The sequence below is a fragment of the Antedon mediterranea genome, chromosome 3 (genome assembly GCF_964355755.1).
Source record: "Antedon mediterranea chromosome 3, ecAntMedi1.1, whole genome shotgun sequence".
NCBI classification, from domain to species: domain Eukaryota; kingdom Metazoa; phylum Echinodermata; class Crinoidea; order Comatulida; family Antedonidae; genus Antedon; species Antedon mediterranea.
In genome coordinates, this window is record NC_092672.1 from 9,377,281 (window position 1) to 9,403,340 (window position 26,060).

At 31.5% G+C, this 26,060-nt stretch overlaps 2 protein-coding genes and 1 non-coding gene across 3 annotated transcripts; 1 reads left to right on the forward strand and 2 right to left on the reverse strand.

Annotated features, from left to right (window-relative positions):
* Window positions 1-1,530: 1,530 nt before the first annotated feature.
* Trnar-ucg (transfer RNA arginine (anticodon UCG)) lies at window positions 1,531-1,603 on the reverse strand. The gene has a single exon. It is a non-coding gene; the product is annotated as a tRNA-Arg (tRNA).
* A 1,896-nt stretch (window positions 1,604-3,499) lies between these two features.
* Window positions 3,500-7,333, reverse strand: LOC140044822 (dehydrogenase/reductase SDR family member 11-like). Its single transcript, XM_072089500.1, has 7 exons — window positions 7,196-7,333; window positions 6,340-6,549; window positions 5,657-5,751; window positions 4,777-4,903; window positions 4,098-4,184; window positions 3,854-3,919; window positions 3,500-3,678 (listed from the first exon to the last, which is right to left on the reverse strand). Exons 1-7 carry the CDS (start codon window positions 7,331-7,333, stop codon window positions 3,637-3,639), a joined length of 765 nt encoding a protein of 254 aa, XP_071945601.1. The 3' UTR covers window positions 3,500-3,636.
* Window positions 7,334-8,761: 1,428 nt separating this feature from the next.
* LOC140044809 (uncharacterized) lies at window positions 8,762-18,716 on the forward strand. The gene is made up of 9 exons (XM_072089487.1): window positions 8,762-9,158; window positions 12,778-12,937; window positions 13,331-13,479; window positions 13,691-13,817; window positions 14,883-14,941; window positions 15,512-15,628; window positions 16,435-16,521; window positions 16,994-17,141; window positions 17,615-18,716. Exons 1-9 carry the CDS (start codon window positions 8,979-8,981, stop codon window positions 17,926-17,928), a joined length of 1,341 nt encoding a protein of 446 aa, XP_071945588.1. The 5' UTR covers window positions 8,762-8,978; the 3' UTR covers window positions 17,929-18,716.
* Window positions 18,717-26,060: the final 7,344 nt, after the last annotated feature.

Sequence of the window (26,060 nt, forward strand, 5' to 3'; positions counted from 1 at the left end):
AAAAACAAACTTTCTCACAAGACCACTTAGCCCGCACAAACAAGAGGAAAGAAAGACCACCCAAGCCCGTTAAAGATATATTGTCCCACTGACAATTTTATTAAATGTTTTTGTTGAATATGCCATTTTAATGTCAAAGAATAGTTTTTCACTTTGACTGAATAAATGATTTACTTGAAAAACTGTAATTTAAAGGAAACAATATTCAAATGTATTGGAAGTCAATAAGTTTTTGGTTGAATTTAATATTTTTTGTCTTATAGTAAGTGAAAACATTATTCTTGAAAGGTTGTTTTCCCTACAGAGGTGATTAGGCATCTTGTTTTAAAACTGCGAAATGGCCTATTCAGAGTCTATTCTTGATTAATCTTCATTGTTCATGTTTTTACGGGACAATACATGTTTAAAGCTGTTGCTCTCTCAGTCTAAAGAGAAATTATATAAATAATATTATATGAATAATAAATAATAATGAATGTATTAATAATTACACATTCTATAATAAAAAAAAACAGCAGTTCCAGAGGGCGATATACAGAGAGTCAAAGTGGCCTACCAGTATTTTTATAGACCAAAACGCCGACCATCTGCAAATAATAAAAGATGTGTGTGTGAAGTTATAATTTAAACAATAATGAAATGGCATTTATATTATTACTAATTAGGAATTAAATATTAATAATTGTAACGATATAATTCTGGGATAAAGACTAAACAGTGTACACATTAGCTCACTTTGCACTTAAAAAAAACTGGAGTAGGGGGGTTACCCCGGTGTACTAAGTACACACCCAGTCACTGTCACTCACAGTCACAAATCATAACTGGGCCCTCTGTGAGACCAATCTTTGACTGAAAAGGTCACCCAATATAAATAAAAAATAAATAAAATAAAAAATATACAATAATTCGTTATTAATGCCCAAAATACTACATTAAATCTATTACCGTTCCTAGACCACATTGGTGTGTATGTAGGTACACTCGATGAAGTGTAAATCTGAATCAGAATAATTTTATTGATCTCCAAAGGAGAAATTCATTTTCTTAGAGTTAAAACAATTAAAATATTGAAATAAGTATATTTATATATATATATAAATTTTAAGAAACTTTACATAGTAATGATTATTATAAAAAATACGATCAAAACAATACATATAAAGAGAATACAAGCACCAATAACTATATTTAGAAACACACCTTAATTCATATTGAAAAAACTTGATGCTCATTGAAACAAAGAAATAAAGATAACGATTGGTCTTAGTACTATTTTCTCCATGATAGATAACAACTCGCAAACGATTGTTCGTCCTATTCTAAAAGTATTTTATTCACGTCAATTTCAAACTACAGTACTATGATGATTTTGCCAAATAAATTCGTCTAAAACGTTCAAAGAATTTAAAAATAAAAACGTTAATTGTAAAAATTAAAAAGTGCGTTTCAAGATCTAAATATGCTTTCAACTTCATAGAAATATTGGTAAAGTTATAAAATCAAGATGTATCGGATGTAAAATAATTTCGACCACGATGGGACTCGAACCCACAATCTTCCGATTCGAAGTCGGACGCCTTATCCGTTGGGCCACGCGGCCACCTGATTAATTGTGTGGAACTGAGCATATAATTAGTGACAACAAGCAAAAATAACACCATCTGCCAACATTTATTCAAGCTATGAAATCACAACAAATAAAAAGTACAATGACAATAACAAAACTTGGTTGAAAAACCACCGACCTTGAATTATTGCCGGAAGCCTATGTAGTAGAAATACAATTGCTTCAATTGAACTTTTAAGTCTAATGCACATAATTTTAAGTGCTTCCTGCTGATTTAAAGAAGATATTAGAATACAGTAAGTTATGCAAAAGGTACAGCAGCTACCAGAATTTGTTTCTTTTTGAAAATTTAATTTCGGCTTCTTTGATTAAATTTCGTTTAATAAATGTTGTATTACTAGTATTATATATAATAATAATTTATTCAAACGCTTACAAGTAAAAAATTAAAAGAATATGAAGAAACATATTATCACGAATAAAAGATTTTTTTGCAATATTAACATCTATATAAGTAGGCCTAAACTATACATCTATGTCTTCCTTGAATTGTAAATTTTAAGTGGTTACTTTATAGAAGTAAATGTTTTCTTTTAAATGTGAATATTTCCATCATTAAAAAATCATTATTTGCCTAACATACCTTTAGTATTTATAATGACTGTTAATAATATAATTTAATTATTTTCTTAGTGACGCACATGAAAAAGCCAGCACTAGGAGACACTGCCTCTTTTAATGTAGGCCTATATGTTTTGCACACATCGATTAAGATTATAAAATGGTTTGACCTAGTTACTTAATTTGCATAGCCAATTAACCAGTTTTTCATTAGAAATACTGCAACATTCAAGCTAGGCCTATTTCGAGTTTAGTCCCTTTTTAGCCATTATTTTGACAGTATAATTCTACTTTAATCCATCAATTATTAAACGATGAATTTAAAGGTACAGATCAAAGATTAAAGATATATTGTCCCCCTGAAAAATATATATTTATTTTATAGTTTTTTGTTGAATATGCAATTTTAATAATAATAATAATACTTTTTTCGCAAGTATTCTCAAATGTACTTAGTATAAAGTACAAATTACGTCAGAGTAGGGCAAAACATCTAATTACTCAACTCCTTGACGCAAAACTACAATTACAATAATTATTCACTTTAAAAATTAGATAAAAAAAAATTATATTTACCTGAAAAACTGTAATTTAAAGCAAATACAGTAGTCAAATTGACTGGAAGTTAATAGGTTTTTGGTTGAAATTAACCGATTATTTCGTTATTTTATAAGTGTAGAGGCTAAACATAATTTTTGTTTACGTAAGTGATAACTATATTAAAACTGCGAAATGACCTAGTGCCTATTACAAGAACAATACCTCTTTAATAACTCCACGCAATTATATAGGTATATTTAAATTTTAATCGGAAATATATCTTTGCATTATTACTTTTATTAAAATAATTCCAGTAAATCTGGAGACACCTAAAATTGGAAGGCTTATGGATATTTTTCATTATACATGCTAAAAATAAATGGTAGGGTGGTCAGTGAAAAATCGAAAAGCATTCGATTTTATTTAACAACACTAGTATCAAGGGGATACTTTCTCGTAAACGAAATTACGAAGGGCGATATAATTATATTTTGTCAATTCTATTCCGAGAATATGGAGACACTTTGATGGGTTTCGAATTGTGGGTAGCCACGAATGTTCCTTTAATATGAGTTCTATTGTAGCTAAGATGGAAACATTGACAGACTATTAATTATTAGTAAAACCAGTTCAATACTATAGAAAGGTTAGTGTACACACACTTTAAAAAATCTTTATCGTATCCTTTTTTATTTAACACATCTAAACTAAAGGGTAGGCCTACAACAATCATATGAATATAGGTCTATGCAAAAACAAACAACGTTATACACTGTGTTCGATGGATACGAAAGTATAACCACATAACGTTTTTGCGACTCATGCGGGTGATTGTAGGTTCATTCCTTTTGGTTGCGTATGCCCATTGTATCCCGTTATGTCTGCTTCTGATAGACAGGAGTCTATTACTCAGTCTGGTTAGTTGGTCGTAAAATTATATCGTGAATCTGTATTTAAAAAAAAATAGGATTAAACGGATCACTAATAACATACAACGGCATGGTTTTTGTATATTATGTGTGTTTTCTGACGTGTAATAAAGGTCTTCTAGTGTCAGAAATGTAATCTTTCACATTAGTTTTATTACTTAAAATAGTTTTTATCTTTTTTTGTGAAACTTACCTGGCAATGTGCAGGAGCGTGTAAAGCATAAGCCAGCGCGTCTGAAATATCTTCAGCATCAAGACTCTGTTAAAAAAAAACACACTAAGCTAACCAGGTTATATAAATGAATGGATAAACATTGAGGTTCAACATTGCCCACATTTTCTTCAGGCTCCTAGAATAATACACGCCTATGTATGATTACATATTAGGAAATTGAAATTTGGTAATAATTTATCAATAATAGTCGGTAAGAAAATACCTTCATTTCATAGAAAATGTTTTTGGCAATTTCTTCACCCATCATCTTCTTTAGAAATTCAGTTTCAACAAGACCAGGAGATATGCTCTGGAATAGAAGAGAAGGTAGGCCTACAATGAAACTGTTCACATGTGTCCACTAACTTAAGCTTGGTTCCCACTAGCGACGTAACGTAACGCAACCTTCGCAACGAAAGAAAATGTCCTTCCGATAATTATGTTTACCCCCGTCCGCGTGAAATCAAACCTGCGATTTTTTCAGCACTGATGCGTCGTCAGTCCCCACAATACAGCACTTTGCGTCAACACGTCGTAGCGTTGCGTTACGTTGCGTCTCTAGTGGGAACCACGCTTTACCAAAACATTTTTATTTGATTTTTATTTGATCTTTACCAAAACATTTTTATTTGATCTGTATTTTTATTTGATCAAAGTGGCCGCACTTTGAAACAATAGGCCTACTGATGATTCCTTAAAAAACAGCTCCCTCTTTATTCACATTGCGAAAGTCTTTAGAAGAATATTATTATTCTAAATTATCATTTATTTTAAGAAGCCTCAACAAATCTAAGACGGTAAATATTGCTGATTTAGATTGACAAGCGACTTCCTTGTTTGCTGATTCCCAAATAAAAATAAGTGCCATCACGCTATAAGCGCTCTGTGTAGGCCATGCTAACCGTGATTCGAATGTTTGATTTCTTCTCTCTCAGTTCTTGTCGAAGTCCCTCAGTCAATGCTCTAACCATGTGTTTTGTCCCGCAATAGAATGATAAAGCTGTAAAACATACGGCATGTCCACCTATACTGAAAAAAAACCACTCCGAATCTTTAAACAATGGTTAAAGGCCAACAAATTATGGTCAAATAAAAATATTAATGTTACAATGATACTATACAATGTAAAGCGTGGTTCCCACTAGAACGCAACGCAGCGACGTATTGACGCAAAGTGCTGTATTGCGTAATCGCAAGTGGGAACTGACGACGAAATAGTGTTGCAAACATCGCCGGTTTGATTTCACGCAGGCGGGGGCAAACACAATTATTAGAAGGGCATTTTCTTACGTTGCGTAGAGATTGCGCTACGTTGCGTCGCTAGTGAGAACCAAGCTTTAGTCTTTTTCATTACAGAAATAGAAGCGTAATACCAGGGGGGTGTTTACTCTTTCTTGGTAATACACACTTCTAGGCATAGTATGAAGCGCCATCCAGCAAAGTTGTGCTAAAATACAAATGTCATATATACGTTTTAGGGGGAAGAGTGAAATTTTACTCTTCCTTGGTAAAACGTACACATTTAACAATTACACTGCAGTGTACGTTTGATGAATTTAGACGTGATTGTATTGATTGAAAATTTGTATTTTTGCTGTGTATGGCTTGCGCGCCACAACCGACAGCAGAATAAAGGTTAGAAACATAGTACATTGTCATACTTTTGATGCCTTAATAAAAATACCAAATAGAAATTACAAATAAAATTGCACATAATTATAAACCATCCATGCAATAAAAATACCGTATTCTATAATAATTATTTAATGTAAATAGGCCTACCTGCTTATATGAAATATATGCCCATCATCTACGCCTCTATCTGTCATTTGGTTTAGCGTCTCTCTTGTGCAGATTGAAAGTCCTAAAACATTTATCTAAAGTGCATTGTAAAATAGCACAAAAAAACGAACAACAAAAAAATCTTGACTATAATCAGTTCAAGTTCGTATGAGATAAGTAGCGGTTGTTAGTTACCGTACTGAAAGTAGTGCATGATTTCATGGATATATCAAAAAATTACAAAATGTTTAGATAAAGCTCCCTATTAAAGATGTATTGTTTCTAAAAAACAGGAAAAAAGAAGATTAATAAAAATTACTTTTAATAGACCATTTCATAGTTTTAATAAAGAAAAGAACATTTTACAAATATTGTTTTCACCTATAAAAAGAAAAAATAAACGGTTAAATACAACCAAAACCACATTGACTTCCAGTCAACTTTACTATTCTTCCAGTCAACTTTACTATTCTTCCAGTCAACTTTACTATTCTTCCAGTCAACTTTACTATTCTTAATTTGCTTTAAATTACAGTTTTTTCCAGGTAAATAAAAATTTTTTTCAATCCAATTTTTGGTCAAAGTGAATAACTATGATGTGACATTAAAATGAAATATTCAACAAAAAATATTTAAACATTTTTTTTCCCAGGTGGACAATATATCTTTAAACCAACCCTTACATCTAGTAGATATCGCCAGTCCTCTGTTTTGCCGGACATCAGGGGACAATAAATTCCAATTCCGGCATTGTTAACACAGACATCAACTCCTCCAAACTTCTCTTTGATCTCAGCAAACATAGCTAAGATTTCATCCTCTTTACTAACATCACATTTCACAGGATGGAGAAGACCAGGGGAATTCTGAGATTTCAGTTCTTCTGCAATTGCCTAAAAGATATAATTAATAAAACAAACACGTATTAAACTCTCTCTTTCTCGATGTATACATGTCTCAACGGGATGGGAAGTGCGGTCCAGTATCATTTGTCCAAAAGCAGTTGCTGAAAAAGTAAAAAATGGGTTTACTTCGTTCCCACCGCGTCGTTCCTTTAGTTGGTATCGTGAAGGAAGAACACCATATCAAAAGTTCTCCACAAAATATCCATTCCATTTCCAACACCTCAGATTTATAGCAAACAGCACTTTCTAAAGGTTCGTAATAAATTCGCTGTCGCCTAGTTCTGACTAAAATTACAAGTCACTAACATTGGTGTATTAAAATTAAGTATTGTTGTTCATAAAATTATTATTCTAAATATGTTTAGAAATTATAGAGGAGGTACGTGGAAGACGATAGGATTTCTTGTCACTGGTCGTATTTTTAGGATAAACACAATTCAACCAGAAATTCGTTGAACATTGTACGTGAGCCTCCCTTTTGATTATTCTTAATCCCTGGTTATTTGCAAATGTTCACCCTTCAATTTTTCCGCCATAATCCTCGGTAAAGTTATAGGTTACCGTACTGTACGTATACTATCAAATTCATTGTCTACCACATCTAGAGTCGAATATTAAACATATTGAATAATACCTTTACTTTATCAACTCCATTGTTAGCACATCCAACAACTTTCATTCCATGTTTTACCAACTTTTTAGCGATTGCTGCACCAATACCTTCAGATGCACCAGTCACCAAAGCCACACGTCCATTCCATCGATCTGCCATTATGCGAATGGTCTACGTAAGTTTGGATCGTAGACCTATATGGTCAATGCCGATTAACCAAGGACTTGTTAAAGGACTTTTACTGTTATAAGTTCTTGAATCATGAATGTAGATAAGGTTTTCTTTTGTAACCTGGATTGGCCATGGGGGTACACTTCAATGCTTTAGACATTCAAATTTAATTAGTTTTCTTATTTATTATCAGGACCTTTTTACTAAATCCTTTTCGTGTCACTTAATTATTATTGACTTACTATAATATGTCAACATTTCGTCATGTGATTAAAACTAACAGCTACAGACCGGTGGGTAAAGTCCGATGGGTATATATATATGTGTGCCTACCTACAGATTTCAATCAGGAAAATGAGGAAAGATGTATTGTCCTAAAAAAAACATGAACAACGAAGATTAATAAAAAAGTTTTTGTAATTAACTCCCGTAGAAAAAAAAATGTTTTCACTTATAGAGACAAAATAAATTGTTATTACATCAAAAATTTGACTACTTTTTGCTTTAAATTACACATTTTTTCACGTGACATTCAAATGGCACATTCAACCAAAACATTAAAAAAATTATGTTTCAAGAAGAAATTATATCTTTAATTAACGAATATTATCAGTCTGTATCCATTTACAAATGAATATATTCTATAGTATTTTCAATATAAATAAACTGTCATAAAAATGCATTTACTTCACAGTAGATTAACAAAAATCAAAAGTTTATAAGACCAAATATATGACTAGTACTATTATTCATTTGTCAAAAATTGGGCATATTAATTCGATACTTAATTTAAATAATACTCGATAAGTGACATGAAACGCTTTGTATTTAATTAATAACGCAGTATTAGCATAGACTTATTATAGGTCCGCAAGGCAATTTAACAACCTTTGGTTTATGATGGCATACATTGCAAATAGCGTCCTCTATAGTGCACATCGATACGCAACTTTTAAAAAGTTTTAAATCATTGCATGCTGTCTCTTTAAATACGTGTTTGAATTTTTTAAATGTAAAAAAAAAATTGTTTTCAGTGTGAAATTGTCTTGTCTTAACCGATCGTTGTTTTCATCTATTTTCATTTATTTCTACTCTTAAAATTATCCTTTTTTTAAATTTTTTCGATCTGTTTTGTGTTCAAACATACTATGTTTTTTTTAATTAAAGGAGAGACTTATAGATATGATATATATATATATATAATGATTGATGTTTTGTAAAACTACTATTCTCATCTTTTTAATCATTTAGGCCTGGCCTTGTTTTCCAGGCCAGTTATGACACACCGTAATACAACGCCGCCTACTTGCTGAAGCTCTTGCGGTGACTAGGAACACGATGTGTCATTCCTTGGCTTCCGCCAAACGAGTTGTTATAGCGGCAACTATATTTGTTAGCTTACTTTTTAAACTAGTCAATAGTTATAAGCGTTGATAACCAATGATCAGACATATCTGTTGTATAAAACTATTAGTGTGGAGAGTTTATCGATGCCAGGCCTGTATATAAGCACAACTGAAGCACTAAACTAGACCTCGTGTAGGCCTACTTTCACACCTCTACAGCAACCTTTTCTACATGGATAATTCGTACTTGTTCTAAGTTATTCTTATCGGAATTGAAAAACATAAATATGGAGTGTAGCCCGAAATTATTTCGACATGAAACTAGGCCAGCAACTTTCGGTGATTTTGGTATAGATGTCCGTGATTTGATCAACAAATCAAAAAGTCTGGACAGACCGGTAACATTTGCGGATTTTGGCGTCAATGTCGAAAAAGAAAAACCAATTATACAGACTGCAATTGGAACAGTAAGTACTGAAACATAATAATTATGTAGGTCTATTATTTAGCTTTTTGAATAATCCTATACAACTTCTCTCCAATTAGATTAGATGCAGGAGTGCGTAGCATACTATTAATATAGGCCTATTTTAATATTTTAAGTCTATACCAAAGCTTTGTACTTTCCGTAGTTCTGTAAAATTATTATATAGGCCTACAACTGAAAACACAATTAGCAAAATTTGCAAAATAACACCTCTTTTAAAGTTGTGGTTTTCTTGAAGGTTCCCGACGATGTTATTATTTTTCATAATTTATTTAATAAAGTAATAAAGAAAATGTTCACAACGTACGGTATATTTTCCAACGTTACTTTATACGTAAGTCTATGGCAAACATATATAAAGTTTTAACCAAACAAAAATTAAAATCATCAGACAGAAAACTAAGCTACATGTTTACTCACAAAATAAATTCTGAAAAGTCAATGTAAGTAAGCATTCTATTGTATTACTGACAACTTAAGTACACGCCGTTTAATAGCTACGATAAGTGTAGGCCTACATTCTATATAAAAATAAACATTAACATGACTGGTCGAAATTGCAGAAAGGCCACTACATGAATGATAATGCAACTGTCAACTAATAACGATCAAAAGAAAAAACGCACTAATTGGATAAAAGTGTCTATCAACAGAAATTAAGAGCGTAAGAATGGAAATATCACCTGACGACATTGAAAGCTTACTGTCAACATAGTTGATGAGTGTCAGGATCCGTGACGTATCAAATATTTTAAAACGCCTCTCAGAACGTTTATACGAGTCTCAGATTAAGTAATCTTCTTGATGAAAAAAAATCTCTATTGAATTGTACCAAACCCTATGAGTCTAACGTGTGAATAGCTGCTTAGTTATCATCAAAATAGAAATAACGTATTATAAAATAAAGAAAACAAAGCTTCTTTTCTAAGTTGGGAATACAATGCTACTAGGCTACTAAAGTTTACCTACATTAAATGTAAGAATGACATAATATTCATTCATTCATTCAATCTTTTATTTCGGAATCTGTGGTCCATAAAAAGTAAAAATTACCTATAAAAATGAAATAAAATAAACAAGACTAATTACCTATCTCGGGATGGCATTCAACCTGGAGAGCATCTTCGACTTGACTAAGATGTTGCTTATCGTTAAGACTAAAGAATTTTCGCTTGTATTTAGTCTACCCATCAGGCCATATATTGATTTTCTTAACAATTCATAAAAAGAAGGAATTCTACAACCAGTAAACATAAGGCTGGCACTGCAATTTTGAGGCCATTGTAGCAACATTCTTAAACCATTATTGTAGCATACCTGGAGAGATCGCAAGGTACCCTGATTATAGTTGCACCATAATGTAGCACAATACATATTTACACAATATGTTCTAAATAAAACACATTTTACATTAATAGAACATTATACTAAATTTTCTGACCAAGGAGTTGGCTCGGATATACAAAGATCTGTATTGCCGCTTTATATCGAACTTATCACATAAATCCAAGAAGATAACATGACATATTCTAAGCTTTTGCAATTAATGGTAATAATAGGTTTCAATTGAATCCTCCGTGACTTAGGACAGATTATCATACAAGATGATTTCTTAGCATTGTAAACAATATCTTTTTGGCCGCAAATCATTCAGAAATTGTTATTAAATGTTGCACACCTGATGCAGAAGGTGATATAAGCACCATGTCATCTGCATACAAGAGGTTGTTAAATTAAATATTATTTAACTCACACCCTTATTTGCTGTTGCTAAGCTTTAATGATAAGATCATTTATATATACATATTATACAGATGGGGAGACGTCACTCCTCCCTGTCTAACACCATTCATATTTGTTGATGTTTTGCGGAACAATAAAATCAGTTTTATAATCAAATCTATCTCATGTACATATTAATTATAAACAATGTATCTCGACCTTGCTGTTGAACTACTACATTCAACTTTGATTCATTCATTCATTCATTCATTCATTCATTCTTTTTTCTTTATCCATTACTAGACCTATGCATTATTAGAACTTAATACTAATATCATAAAATGTAAGAATCTATGCATACACTGTATTAGAACGATGCTTTCTTAGCCTGCTATCAATATTGAGATTATTACTATTTGTACATGATGATTGTTGTATACTTTACATCACATGTCAAATAATGTATGATTCACTCAACACAAGAGGCCAAAAATAGGAACATCATGTTTTATAAACTTGTAAATTTATTAAAGACAAATCGATTCCACATAAAATCTGTTAGTGACACATGAAGGCATTGACAGAATTATGCGATATACATTACACAGAAGATGTGTTTTCTTTTTATCAGAAATCGGTGTAAAAAAAAAATGAGTTATCAATATTAGACCTAAAACATTTTAGGAAATTGACATAGACACGAACTTATGGCAATGATATAATGGCGCCGAAATACATCTTTATCTTATCATTTTTAAAGTGATGTTTTAATTATCTAAATTCGACTATTAAAAGAGCATTGAATTCGATAGTAATAATCGTTGTTATATTTCATTATAACAACATTTTATAGAGCTAATGATAAAACGATACAACTAAACAAAAACAATTAAGAATAAAAATAAGAACATATTTTTCATTTTGTTAAAAACAAGGAAACTAAAATAAATTATGGTAAGTTTCCATAAATATAATGTATTGGGACAGTATCTAATATTGGATTAAATTAAAAATAATAGAAAAAGACGTAGATAAATAAAATCTAATAGTTGTGATCTAATCCTAACCATATGATAAATTACTGAAAGTCTCAAGAAGGGTAATCCACGAAGGAAACGAACAATATGACGAGCATTAATTTTACCCTTAACCTTTTGGGGAAAAAAACCTCTAATAGGGTGTTCTTTACGTTTACCAATATTACATCAAAAAGAGCAAATGAATTAGTATAGAAGATTTTAATTTATATTTGAATGAAATAGTTAGAACCTAATTGATTGATGATTAAAAAATTTGCAAGGGAAATCCTTAGTGCATGTTTTACTATAAGTTGTTGTTTTGATCACATTGTTGTGCCGTATCCGTCTTTATAGTCTCTGACGTGTCTTCGATAATTTTCTCTATTAACCTTACATGAGTCACTGAAAAGAAAAGCCAAAACACAATTTTGCTCAAAGCTATTAATTCGTCATTATTTTGGAAAGTGAGGAATGTCGCGCGGAGGTTATAAACTTTAAAACTATTAATAAACAAATGAGTATTAATACAAATTAATAACATATAAAACATGTAGTCCGTACGTATGTTGTGTTTCAGCTGAAGTTGTTCAGCTAAACAGATATTTGACAAAGTTATTACATTTAGAACGACTATCGTTGTTGTGAAACATTGGGATTCAAGCAAACTAGTCTATGAGCAAATACCAGTTATGAATCTAAGAAATGATTAAACCTTTCTCTTTATACGTTATTGTCCTCAATTTGAAAAATTAAATGCAGTTGCTCCACTAGCCGCTAGCGCATTAGGTCTGCTGAAGCATCTAACACAAAATAATCCAAAATGTAACTTAACTAAAATGCATAATTCTTATTTTGCAGTGTCGAAAGATAAGCGATTTGACTTGCAAAGAGAAGGTGTTCGTCTGTCTTTCATTATTTACATTGCTATTCTGCATTGGCTTAACCATCGAACGTCTCCTCATCGTTGACACTCTCTCAGCTGACTTTACATTTGTGTTGCTCATTTTAGTCAATTGTGGTAAGTAAAGTAGGCCTTTTCAATTCCATAGCGTTGCTTATTGTGTTGACAAATAATGGTGAATTAAGAAATTGAAAACAGGGTCTGTTATGTTAAAATTATGAGCACTGCTTACTGTTAATTGTATAAACCTCGAAGTATAATATGACTTAAAACGGGTACAAAGGTATGAATATCTAAGATGAGAGGTTCTCAAACACTGATCTTACAACCTTGATAAAAAAAACTCATCATCAGGATCCCTCATTTAAAAATGCGAGCCTCATGACCATTTACACAAAAAGTTTAAACATTAATTAAACATTCTCTAAATTTTGCTTAATATTTATTTATTTATAGTTCTTGGAGCATCTTATATTGTAATTATTGAATTTTGTATTTGTTTCCTCCTAGTATTCTGTGTATATTACGTAATACATGCAGTACTCAAAGAACATCCATGGGAACTATTTGTGTTTTCTACAATGATACTGCTAGTGTTAGTGGTGTGCATTGTAAATTATACCATAACATACAATCATTCAAAAGACCATGTCAAATTGGTATGTAATTTTTAAATCTTTTCATTAAATTTCTAATTTTAAAAATCTACTACTAATTGATTGAAATAAGACAATTAAAAACACTCGGTGGTAAAAGTACACTAGATCGTATACGGCATTCTAAACAAAAAGACTAAATAAATATTAAACAATTAAACTGGAGCATGCATCTGTATTCTCACTTTAAGAAATACTAATTTTCTCCATATAGGTCCGTCTTGTGTTGATAAGTTGTGTTGCACCTTTTGTGGTTATATTAGCTGCTAAGATAGGCATCAATTATCATCGAGCGAAGAATCTGATTTTTCGAACAGTTGGCGCCAATTTGAAACTGCAAAGTAAGTCTGTTGTTAATATTATATTGACCGTTTTACATTGAGTTGGCTTAAATCTGTCACGAGTAATTTAAGTTATATCTTTTATAGAGAAAAACGTTAGAAAGTGCATACAATGTATCATATTGAGACCGCAAAGACTGTTTAAACTAGGACGCAGCGTAACGGCATGGCACGACGTAAGTGAGTTGACCAATCACACGCGACAGATGGTCCATCAATGCTCAAATTACTTTCAGTGTGTGGTTACGTTCTTGCGTTGCGTACCCAAGTAGAATCCAAGCTTTAACATTTGTTAAAAGATCGTATTTTTTTGGTGTTAATTTAGGAATTTCAAAGGCCTGTAAACGTGAATGTTCCTGGCGTGGTTTTGACTGGTTTTCCTAGTATTTGTTGAGCTATAGCCTAGACATAATGTGCACTATATAATACGCAACGCGGAGTTTAACATGATAGATGGGGTGTGGTGCTTACACCTGTGATTGAAAAAAAATGTTAATTGATCGATGTCTTACAAATTTCAATAAGAAGACGAATATTGATTTCCTATACCTAAATCTGAACCAACAATGTAGGCAACTTAGAAATATAGGCCTTCAAAGTTGACGAATCAAACGAATAAACACGGCAAGCGAAAGTACATTCTCTAACAGAAAAACCACATTATTATAATAATGAAGCTAGTTCTTGGAAGGTTGTCAATTCAATCAAGTTACTTGCTGAAAATTGGCACACTCAGTCATATAGTTAATTGATGATCTAAAGTGAAGAACTGTGTACGCACATAATGTAGACTACTACTATTAAACACAGCAATCATGATAAACAGACATTTTAGTTCCTGTCTCCTTTCTTTATTTAAACATAGCGAAAAAGAGATACATCAAATGTATGATGATCACACTAATATCGTAAGGTATGGGGCGTTGTATTGTAACAAAACAGATACCATGGATTGTGGAAGATGTAAAGTGCATCTTAACGCGGCAAACTAACATTCAAACTAAGTCAAAAACTCATAGCCACCTGCTTATTTTATTGTACAGTGTTACATTCATTTGTTTTCAGATATATGTGGGAAGATGTATTTGTTTGCTGATTTGCAGAAATTTGATTTGCAACTACAAGTGAGCTTGTCATTTTTACTAAAATGTCTTTGACATTGTTTTTTGTACAATATTATTAGAACATAACTAAACAACTAAATTGGTTCAAGTCATTTTAACATAAAAGAAGTCTTTTTGGGAGAGTTTTATAATAATTTGACAAAATGTTCATTTAAACTACCAGTAATTTATAAAGAATAGTTTCCCTGTCTATTATTGTAAACAAAAATTACAGAATAAACAAATCCAAAAATGGAGGAATATATTCCTGTGCAGGAATGATGTCTCAGAGTAATACTATAGTGTATTTGCGTGGATTAATGTATTAATGTCTGCGGATAAATATACACTTTGGCAATCATAGTTAGTAAACACTTTCAAATCATTCCCGGACATCCGAATGTTTACACATAGCGTAAACACTTTAAACGCACTATTTACATTCTGAACGCGTCGCACACGTCGACATAAACGCGCCACATAGCCACATTTTTTACATAGTGTATAATTTTGTGCTTGTTTTACATTCAATTTATAATGTTATCAAATAGAAACCAGCTGATTGTGCATTTATCACTTATTGGTTGACAGATTTCCATGTTGGTATTGGTGTTGAAGGAGGGCGCAAATCTCAACCTACTCGAGGAAATTGTTCTAGGCGTCGGTATTCCGCTTGGTTTAATATGGAACGTGCTTGGATATGTATCAGTGAGTAATAGCATACACCAAACTTTATCTTTGCATCAAAAACCTCAATTTTATAAATTTGAAATCAAAATAATCTATACAAATCTGATGCTGAGCAAATTAAGTTAGAAGGTAGAACATCATGCGGGTTTTTCTATTTGAAGCTCAAGAGATAAGAAGATAAATATAACTTTGGGTCGAATTAAAAATAAATAATTCTTAAATATTTCTAAGTAACTTTACTGAGTGACATGCGAAACAGCTGTGAATTACAGTGAGGGAAGGGGTAATCCCATGGGTCAGTTTACAGGCCATCTTCTTATTCTTTCAAAGGCACTATTTTTAGATTTAACAAGACGACATGAGGTCTAAAATTGGCATAGATACCATCTTTTATGAAAGTTCAATGTGACATGAATTCATGTGTAATGACCTAACTAATCTGTATCTTATTTATACATACATTATCTTTTCATGCTTATTATTATCTGCCTGTATGATAAAGATCCATACAGTAGATATACTATAGAACTAAAACGTCAAACTTGGCGACAGTAAAGTGATGACAATACCGCAAAATGGCTGCCATTGCATTAAATAAAAAAGCCCAAATTAGGTCATTTTTACAATTACAAAATATATTTATCAAATATTTAAGTGAGGATATTAAAGTTTCAGGGGAGTAGTAAGTCATCATAGGTTAGGTCATAATGGGCATTTGTCCAACAAACTCGATCGCATCTACCAGTTGAACTTCTAAATTTTAACACGATTAATTATCTACTTATATGTTTGTGTGCTAATAAGAGTTATTTTATAATACTTAGGTTTGGAGAGAGAGTAAACCATTAGTAGTCTTCTATTTATCAACAAGCTGGATATTCCCTGCATATATTTTGTATAAATACATTGATGTAAGTATATTGAATGTCTGCATCATTACAAATTGCTACAAACATATACAGATGTAATGTTATAGATTAACTTTATCAGCACAAAGTCTTTTGTGATTTAGGTCCGACCAAGAATGTTCTAAAATTGTCATGGATCATAGATATTTGCCGCCATATTCTACCTTCTTAAAACTATGCATGCTTACTGAACACTGTACATCCATTTTTAGTTCAAGTTTATAAATACAGTAGTCGTTTTGTTACAACATTATTATATTATTGCACCTAGTTTGATCAAGTAAAGTAAAGTGCATGATGTATGAGTGTTCACTGACTAGTGTCACAAAGTAAAAAGTAGGCCTACTATAAAATACATCGGTAAAATGTGGTACGGTACTTTTATTGGGGAAATGTGTTTTGATGAATAACAACATTATACAAGAATCATACAACATATCAATACGATTATAATTTAATCTTTGACTTTTCATAGATTGGCTTTAACTGGGTTAGTGAAGCTTCTAAGCTTCTCCCTACATGCATCATCATCTGCGGGACGTTAGCTCTCATCATTCGGTTGTGGATAGTAGGCATCATCGGTTACCTGTACAGACATTTTGGTCATGACTTAGGCAATAAAGGTATATTAGGGTCATTTGCACCAATTTGAACACTAAATATTGCATTGTAGTAAGGCCTAATCCCAAGAATTCAGTTTAAACCAATTGAATAGGCAGCCCTTTCTATAAAGTTGTTAAGCCGGTATGTAGGCCGCCTACTAAACTTAGGTGATGTATCATGAAACTTACGATCACAGAAGAGAACTGAAGGTGTAGTTTATTCCTTCCACAAAATACTAATAAGTTAAATCTACTCCAATCGAATAATCTAAACAAATTTAATCTGCAATCATATTTCAATCTTATCTACTCCAATTTAATCGAATCGAATGCAATCTAAAATCGAATCCAATCTGCTTTAATGTGAATTCAATCTAACCTATTCAAATCCAATTTACTCTAATCTAATCTAATCCAATCTGGTTTAATACAAATCCAGTCGAACCTATATCGAATTTATCAAATCCAAACCTAATATAATGTATTTCTTTTAGTTTTTGGAAGTGGTGAGCAATGGCGAAATTCAAGCATTGAAATAAAACAATTTAGACCAAAATCCACTTCACGCCTAAGTAGCGTTCGCTTGAAAACATGGCCGCCAAAATTCAAGAAATCTTTAAAAGATAAACGACGGAGTGAAAGAGATTCTATCAAAGAAAGACCCGACAGCTCGTCATCACGTGACAGGTCTTCGCACGCAGAAACGTCATCGCAAGTCGGACTAATAATGGAGAAGAAAGCAGTCAAGAAAAATGAAAAGAAAAATTCATTATCTTTAAGCTTTAAAATTTCAAAGTCAGAGAATTGAACTATGAATGACATACCGAGTCTATTTTAAGTCATTGTTAATGTACACTCATGAATAAAGTGTTGTATTTATATAATTGTATTATTATGACGAGTATACACTGTAAACATGACTGATCTGAAATATGACGTCATGTAAAATGCAGATAATATCAAGCGTATGAGTTGCGCTTAATCACATGTCACGTGTGACTAAATAATTGTAAAAAGAAAACTTGTATAAATAATTTTAAAAACCTGTTTTGAAAAGTTCTAAAGTAGTGATTATTTTTTCTACTATTTTTTATGAAAAAGTTTTATCGAAATGCTCAAAATGGTATAGGGTAATAATACTATTTATTAAGGAAATTCACACAACATAATAGCCACAAGAGGGAAAGATTTTTAAAAATTTAAAATTTATCGTAACAAAATCTGTCAAATTTATAACGGATCTAGAAGGCAGTTTGCCAACAATGTTGTATGACATATGAACCAAACGATATCTAGACCGAACCTCGTACCTTTTAAAGGGGGGTAAAATGCACGTAAACGAATTGAAAAAAAATTCTATTTTATCGGTAGCTATTTTAAGTTGGAATATTTGAATTAAGCCTATAGCTAAGTTCTTCTGAAATATCAAGCATACAATGGTGTATTATTATATTTTATATTATATCTTTTTTCGCCATATAAAAAAACAAAAGCAAACATACAAAGAGAACAAATATTGATTTATTTCTTTCTTGTCTAATAAAATTTAAATAATTTAATTTTAATTTGTGATCTTTAAATTAACAGTTATAAACACCTTGCAATGTATTTTTCTATTACAGTACAAAAATTCTTATTTAATTGTAAGATATTTTTAATAAAAATCGAGAAACATTTACAATTGAACTTATTGGCTTATGTGTTGCGTCTGTCACGAATTTTTCTGAAAGCAGAGTGAAAGTTATAAAAACGTATTTGAAATGACTCGTCGTGTGTTTGTGGCGTTGTGGTTATTGTATGTTGGTGCCTGGTGAATGTAATTATTGAGTTACATTTGAATCCGCCTACTTGGATCCAATGTTAGCGGTCAAAATTATGTTAACGCTGGCTCATGTTTGTTTACTATAAACATGTTTGCTACTGCACGCAGTATATATGGCTGCAGTCGCGTGCTCAAATTTGAGTTGTTGTGTTTACCGACCGACATAGTCAGATGTAGAGTCACGTTGCACGCGACTAAAAAAGTGAGTAGTGTATAGGCCTAACACACACACAAAATCTACATATTCGACACTAACAGTGAAATAACAATAAAATGCAACAAAAGAAATAAAACAATATACCAAATTCAATTATATACAAATTGTGGAATAAAGTTCGATAGCGCATCCTTAGATATATATCAATTGGTATTGTTCTTGTATCTTCGGGGAAGGAAATAAAATGATATAGGGCCTACATTAGTCACCAAATGCAACAATACATAGGGCCTATATAGAGTTTGGAAGAATGGAAAAAACAATTTAAACAGGTAGAGGAATTACGGATTAGCATGTATCCAATTTACAATTTAACTATATTCGCTTGTATGTTATAATTACATATACTTTTACTTATAAATTTGGTGGCGACTGCGGACAATTTTTGTATATTTAAAATGAATAAATTAGCACTGTGGTAAAGTAAGCCTACACATTTACTCTTAAATCGGGCCTATGTAAAAATACGTTTAATATATTATTAGCCCACTGCCCTGCTACATTCATGTCCTCCCAATGACATTTAACCTACATTAGGCTACTGATACATCCTTTATCCCGATGAACAAGTAACATATGAAAGGGATTGATCAGGAAATTCCTATATTAGAGGTTGGACACTACGTTCCAATAGGATTATTAGCTGTATAATAACCAATTAGAAATTACCAAAGGGATTTCAAATGAAGGTCAATAATATATGCCCAAGGGATAATAATTCAGTTAATATGGGTTTTGCAACAATTTTTTTCATTTTGTTAGGAGGCCGCACCGCCAACTTTCGTTATCATTATGCTATCGCAAAATGTTATCAATAAACGGCAGATTGAAAAGAGTTAATTTTAATTTTCAGACCGGGCGCAATCATCCATTCAAATTAAAAAAACCAATATGATTAACCGTGGAGAAATAAGTTAACTTATTTCTTCATGGTAGATCCGAGATAGTTGTTTAATTGCCTTGGTAAATAGCGTAATATAATAATACCTTAAAAACAATTCGGCTTATATATGGATTAAAATGAAACTTACCTACGATCTATCAGATCCTGTGGAGGAAAGAAATGATACAATAATGTCTTTTCGGATTCTATGTTTACCCCTAGGATGTGTTGGCCTTCGAATGTAGGAAGTCCCTATAATGGCAAGAAACAACTGAACAGTCCAAGATAAATGATTATTAATTAAAGGTAGTTTTTAATTAGTGTGTTTATTTAAAGGAACACACGTTGCTTAACACCATACAGGATGTTTTTAATTGATCAATTTAATTATATAATGTATTTTAAGTAGGGCCACATTGACAATATTGTGATAAAGTTGACAGACAATCATTAATTTTAAATAATGACCTACAACAATGGACGTTTTTGCTTTCATTTTATTGAAAAAAATATACCATAGCGTATGGAATCAATGTTTCTACCAACTTTGATACGAAACGAAATTTCTAGGATTAATTAAGAGGAAAGAGGACCATAAAAAAAAATTTGAAGTTGAAAGACAATCATTAATTTTTAATTGTCAATAACTAATTATGTAACTATATTTAATTAGTTAACAGGGTTACATGAGGTGGTTAAAATCAGTACCGAGATTCTAACCAACCTTATATACCATCTAGTAGGCCTAAACATTCTAGAAATAACGCGCGATTTACCGAATTTTTCCCTTACGTAAATTTATATATAGATGAACTACAACAAATAATTGAAATTTCCATTATTTGGACAATTGTTGAATATGTTTATTAAAAAAAATACCATAGCGTATAGAACCAATGTTTCTACCAACTTTCAAACAAAACAACATTTCTGGGAATAATTAAGAATAAAGAAGGCCATAGAAACAATTATGAAGTTGATAAACAATCATTAATTTTTAATAATGACCTACAACAAATAATGGAAATTGTTGAATAGGTTTATTGAAATAAATATACCATAGCGTATGGAACCAATGTTTTTTAACCAACTTTGATACGAAACAACATTTCTGGGAATAATTAAGAGGAAAGAGGACCATAACAAAATTATAAAATTGATAGACAATCATTAATTTTTAATAATGACCTACAACAAATAATTGTTAAAGGTTTATTGAAAAAATATACCATAGCGTATGGAACCAATGTTTTAGCTTTCATACGAAACTAAATTTCTGAGAATAATAAAGAGAAAAGAGGACCATAAAAAAATCATCATATCATCATTTGTCATCTTGACATCCACATTACTCATCTACCAACAGCTAAATGTTTCAATACATCGGGTGTGGCAACTTCGCAGTGATAGGAAATTCCTGGTACTTGAAAACAAATGAAACTAGAACAATAATGTGACACTTCTACTACGAGTAAATTCTACTATCGATTTATATTAATTGTCAACTATCTTCAGTGATACGGAATGCTCAACAACATAGAGCAATGGATAAAGTCTACAGGAAATGGTGCATTCTGTATTCCGGGCCAAGACACACGACTTTAAAGTCATATGCAAATGGTTATTTGGAAAAGGTATTTGAAGAAAAAAAAACCCGAAATCGTGTGAACATAAGACAATTTAGAATTTTCCTCTGTTATTTTTAATTCAATTTCTGATATTCATGCCACAAGGCTCCAACGCGTTCAAAATAAGTTTGTTAGGTTTCTTTGTAAACGTATTAATGTTGTTAATTGTCTTGACCCTCTTAAGATTAGAAGTGTGTCTGATTTAATGTTTCTTTATAAGAATGTCAATTGTTTGTTTAGTTGCAACTGTTACTCTCTTTTCAGTTTACATGCTCCTTCTCGTAAAACTAGAGTCAAGTCCACTTTATATGTTCCGTTTAATAGAGTAAATGTTTCGAAAAGGGGGTTTCAGACACGCTTGCCTTCCTTGTATAACCACTTAAGTGAGTCTAATGTTAATGTTGATATGTTTTTCAATAGTTATTCTTCATTCAAGACTCATTGTATTCTTTATTTTAATAATTGTGCTCAATAGGCTAATTTCTACTATTTACTTATTTATTTAAGTTTGCTTCATATATAGAGTATTTATTGATTTATTGTTTCTGTTTTCTGTTTTCTGTTTCATACCTTCAAGTGGCAACTTTCGTTGCTGTAGGTTTTGATGAAATTTAAAAAAGATTAGTTCACACTGTAAAGATATAAAACTAAATGTAAAACGGTTCATTGTAACGTCAATTTAACGTACGTAAACGACGGAAAAGATGAAGAAATCCGCAAAAGTTCTAGATCTGGTATGTTTAAGATAGATTATTCATTTATGTTGGAATAGCTTTGATTGTCATCACAGACAGACAGTGTCCTGGATGTATATACGCTTCTGACAAGTTTTGAACCATCACCCAGTAGTGTTTGAAAGAGCTCTGGTAATTATATTCAGGTAGTACGTAATTAATTAGCAATTTAACTAAGATAAAAATCTACTTTATTCTGACTCAACACTTCAATCAAATATAAAAACAACAAGAATACAAATTCAGGGCGCTTGTTCTAAGTCATGTTATAATCCATTAATACCAAATTGATACTTATTTACCCTAAATATTATGATCACTGTTATATCTCAAAATCTTTGGCGTTAATTACAACGCTCGAAAATCAGCACTTACTCATCCACAACACCGGCTGATGTCCGCGTGTAAACCTGGAGGCTTGTATTGCTCAGACCTAGAGCCTAGACCAACAGTCGCCGAATGGTCATCCGACTGACTATATACAAATATTACAATATTGATAAATATTTGTATTGTATTCACACCGTTGACTCACGCGTAAACGTCACAAGCCGTACCATTATATATTCTCATCATTTGTGCGCGTGCGCACACATGCCGTACATTATCGCGCGGCCTGTGTATGACGTCACTGACTTCATTATCAAAATCGATATTTCGTTTCTACGACGCACTACGCGGCTACGTAGCTATTAGGTCTAACAGTCAATTTGGGTACGATCATGTTCTGAGTGAGCGCAGAATGTCATTGAAATTTGAATCAGAAGATATGGTATGATGTTACGTTGCCTACACGAAACGTATGCGCATAAAACCAGGTATTCAATCCAGGTTTAGTCGCTTACAGAAAACAGTAGGCTTAAAATTAATACAGGTATAACTTTCGCTTAATTTAGTCTATCTGAAATAAATAGATATTGACTTGATATTTGAGTATGGTCTATCTTGTTTGCCCTTGACTAGAACATCTGAAACTTGACAGCATTTTTAATAAAGATGATACATAACATTCACCTAAGACTAGTTGAAAATAATTATACGGAGAGGTTGAGGTCTGGTCAGTTTCAAAAACTAAGTTTTAAGTTTCCGTGATATGCTATACATATTACAGTGTTTTAAGAAAATTCTATACATAGACCATACACGATTTAGTGCCGTATATTTTCATTTCCGTTTTTCTTATGATGTTTGCAGATATATTTATATATCATAGAATTAATTATTTCATTTCATGTGTCTTGAATTGCCGGACAAGAGGACATTGATATTATTATTTATTAACATTATTACATAGACCGGTGGTTGTGCACGAGGAAATATACTTTAGCAATATATGAAAAATATGAAGGATTTAATTATAATGATACCATCCACAAATGCACATAAAGTAGAAGCATAAAACATTTAAAAATAAATAATCTCATTTTTGTTATTACATAATAATGTATCTTATGAGAATAAAATTGAATTGAATTGAATTGAACAACTTATACATTGGAATAAATAAAGATAATAAAACAACTAAATAATGGTATGATTAACCAAGGTCTTAGATATATCACTTTATAATTATATCAAATAAAATATTATTATATTTCTTATGAAATAGTCTCTCCATCTAAAAAAAATAAAACGTAAAATACCATACTGACAAAAACTCTTTAAACTAAAAATCATTAACTTAAAAGTTAAGTATTTTAATAATATACAATTGGTTATTGTAAATAGAGGAATTAACACACAAAAAAAGAATGTTAAGAAGTAGGGCCTAAATACTTTGTATTAATGTTTAAGTATTTCAGAAAACAAAAATACAAAATTAATGCCAATGCTGTATGTTATGATAATAAGGTTAAAATTATGACATTAATAAGGGAAAAACAGAAAATAATGAAAAAAGGTAGAAAATGTTTAGAAATTATGTAATGAAACATTGAATGAAAAAAGGTGGTAGTGAGCCACAAAAGATAAACAAGGCCAACAGCCATAAGTCGCGTGCTAAAACGCATAGTGATACCGGACCGACCGACAGACCGACATAGTGAACTATAGAGTCGCGTCCACGCGACTAAAAACGTTAAAAAAAAGTTTAGATCGTTTTGCTACACTTGTTTACTAATTCGGTAATGAGTGCAGATGCCACAAATTTAAATACTTTCAAAAAATTATTGGTGTGATTTATTATTTATTTTGTACTCTTATCACAAATGTAATTAAGGTTTCTGTTCATATATTTTTGTTCTCTAATTTGTTATTTTTAAAATTTGTTATTTTTAAAATTTGTTATTTTTAAATGTGTAATGTACTACTGTTAGTTGATCACGGCCTTGTAGAAGAACACCTTTATGGTGACACAAGCTTTTCCGTGTTAAAATAAAGTATTTATTATATTATTATTATAAGTCTAAAAAAGAAAGTAAAAAAAACCAAAAGCAAATGATAGACCATTATGATTAAAGGAGATGGTATTTAAATAGATTATAAACTACCGCTGGGAGAAAGATGTCCTCTATCTAAACAAAGAACAATGCTACTATAATTGTTATGGCAAAAACAAGTACAAACAACAACAACAAGGTTGTGCCAATGAGTGACAAATGAGGCAAACAATTTCGACGAGTAGGCGTCTGTACGCCAATTCAACAAATCCATGGAAGAAAAGAACGAAAAAAGAGCTTATAAAAATCCTTGCTATTGAACCTGTCAAAAGCCAGGAAAACGAAAAAGAAGAAATTTCAAATAATCTAACTTTTTCTGTAGGAAGATTTCCTCGACCAAAACAAAAGACCAATGCTACTACAATTTTACGGCAAAAACAAGTACAAACAACAACAAAAAATATTGTGCCAATGAGTGGCAAAAGAGGCAAACAAATTCGCCGAGTAGGCGTACTGTACGCCAATCCAACAAAACCGACATGGAGGAAAAGAACAAAAAAAAGTGCTTTTAAAAAACCTTGCTATTGAACCTGTGAAAAGGCAGGAAAACGAAAAGAAGAAATTACAAATACTGTAATCAAATGTTTTCTGTACTTTTCTTTTTCTTATCTATAATCAAGGTAATACACCGTTACTGAAACTACAACCCTGTCCAACGAAAGAAAATATAGAATTAAAAAGGTTCATAGGATCTAGCATGTACAAGTTCTTGTTATGTTTGACCTGATTGTCAGCGGATAGTGTGGACAATCAACTTACGATTTGTTGTTACCACCGGAGGGGTGTCTATAATTTGGAAAAGGAGTGTATACAAATTAGTTAATTAGCGGAGGGGTGTCGCCTGTGTTTCAGATGACCTAGATGATAATGTATTTTACTTAAGGTTAACGGATAATAATGATTAACGTATCAAATATTATTTTGTTGTTACCAGTTTTACTTGTAATGGGAAACATCAAAAGCTGTTGGCAATCAGTGAAGATTTGACCATGATGCCTGTTGTAAAGAAGAAAATTTCTGCTGCTAGAATATTGTTGTTATTGTTAGTGTTGGGTATTAAATTTATATTTTGTTATTCTTTATTCTTATTTAGTGTAATAATTAAATATTACAAATACGTATACAACGTATAAATATAATAATTCTTAAATAAATATCTTTTGCTTTATTTGTTTCTTTTTGTATATAAATAATAATAATAATATTTATTCGGCAAAA

What these genes read in the sequence shown, in the direction of transcription:
- LOC140044822 (XM_072089500.1), bottom strand. Translation starts at nt 7,333, where the DNA reads ATGGCAGATCGATGGAATGGACGTGTGGCTTTGGTGACTGGTGCATCT. An exon ending in ATGGAGTTGATAAAGTAAAG is followed by an intron (nt 6,550 to 7,195) that starts GTATTATTCAAT and finishes TATATCTTTTAG; the next exon opens with GCAATTGCAGAAGAACTGAA. An exon ending in ACTGGCGATATCTACTAGAT is followed by an intron (nt 5,752 to 6,339) that starts GTAAGGGTTGGT and finishes AATGCACTTTAG; the next exon opens with ATAAATGTTTTAGGACTTTC.
- LOC140044809 (XM_072089487.1), top strand. Translation starts at nt 8,979, where the DNA reads ATGGAGTGTAGCCCGAAATTATTTCGACATGAAACTAGGCCAGCAACT. An exon ending in GCTCATTTTAGTCAATTGTG is followed by an intron (nt 12,938 to 13,330) that starts GTAAGTAAAGTA and finishes GTTTCCTCCTAG; the next exon opens with TATTCTGTGTATATTACGTA. An exon ending in CGCCAATTTGAAACTGCAAA is followed by an intron (nt 13,818 to 14,882) that starts GTAAGTCTGTTG and finishes ATTTGTTTTCAG; the next exon opens with ATATATGTGGGAAGATGTAT.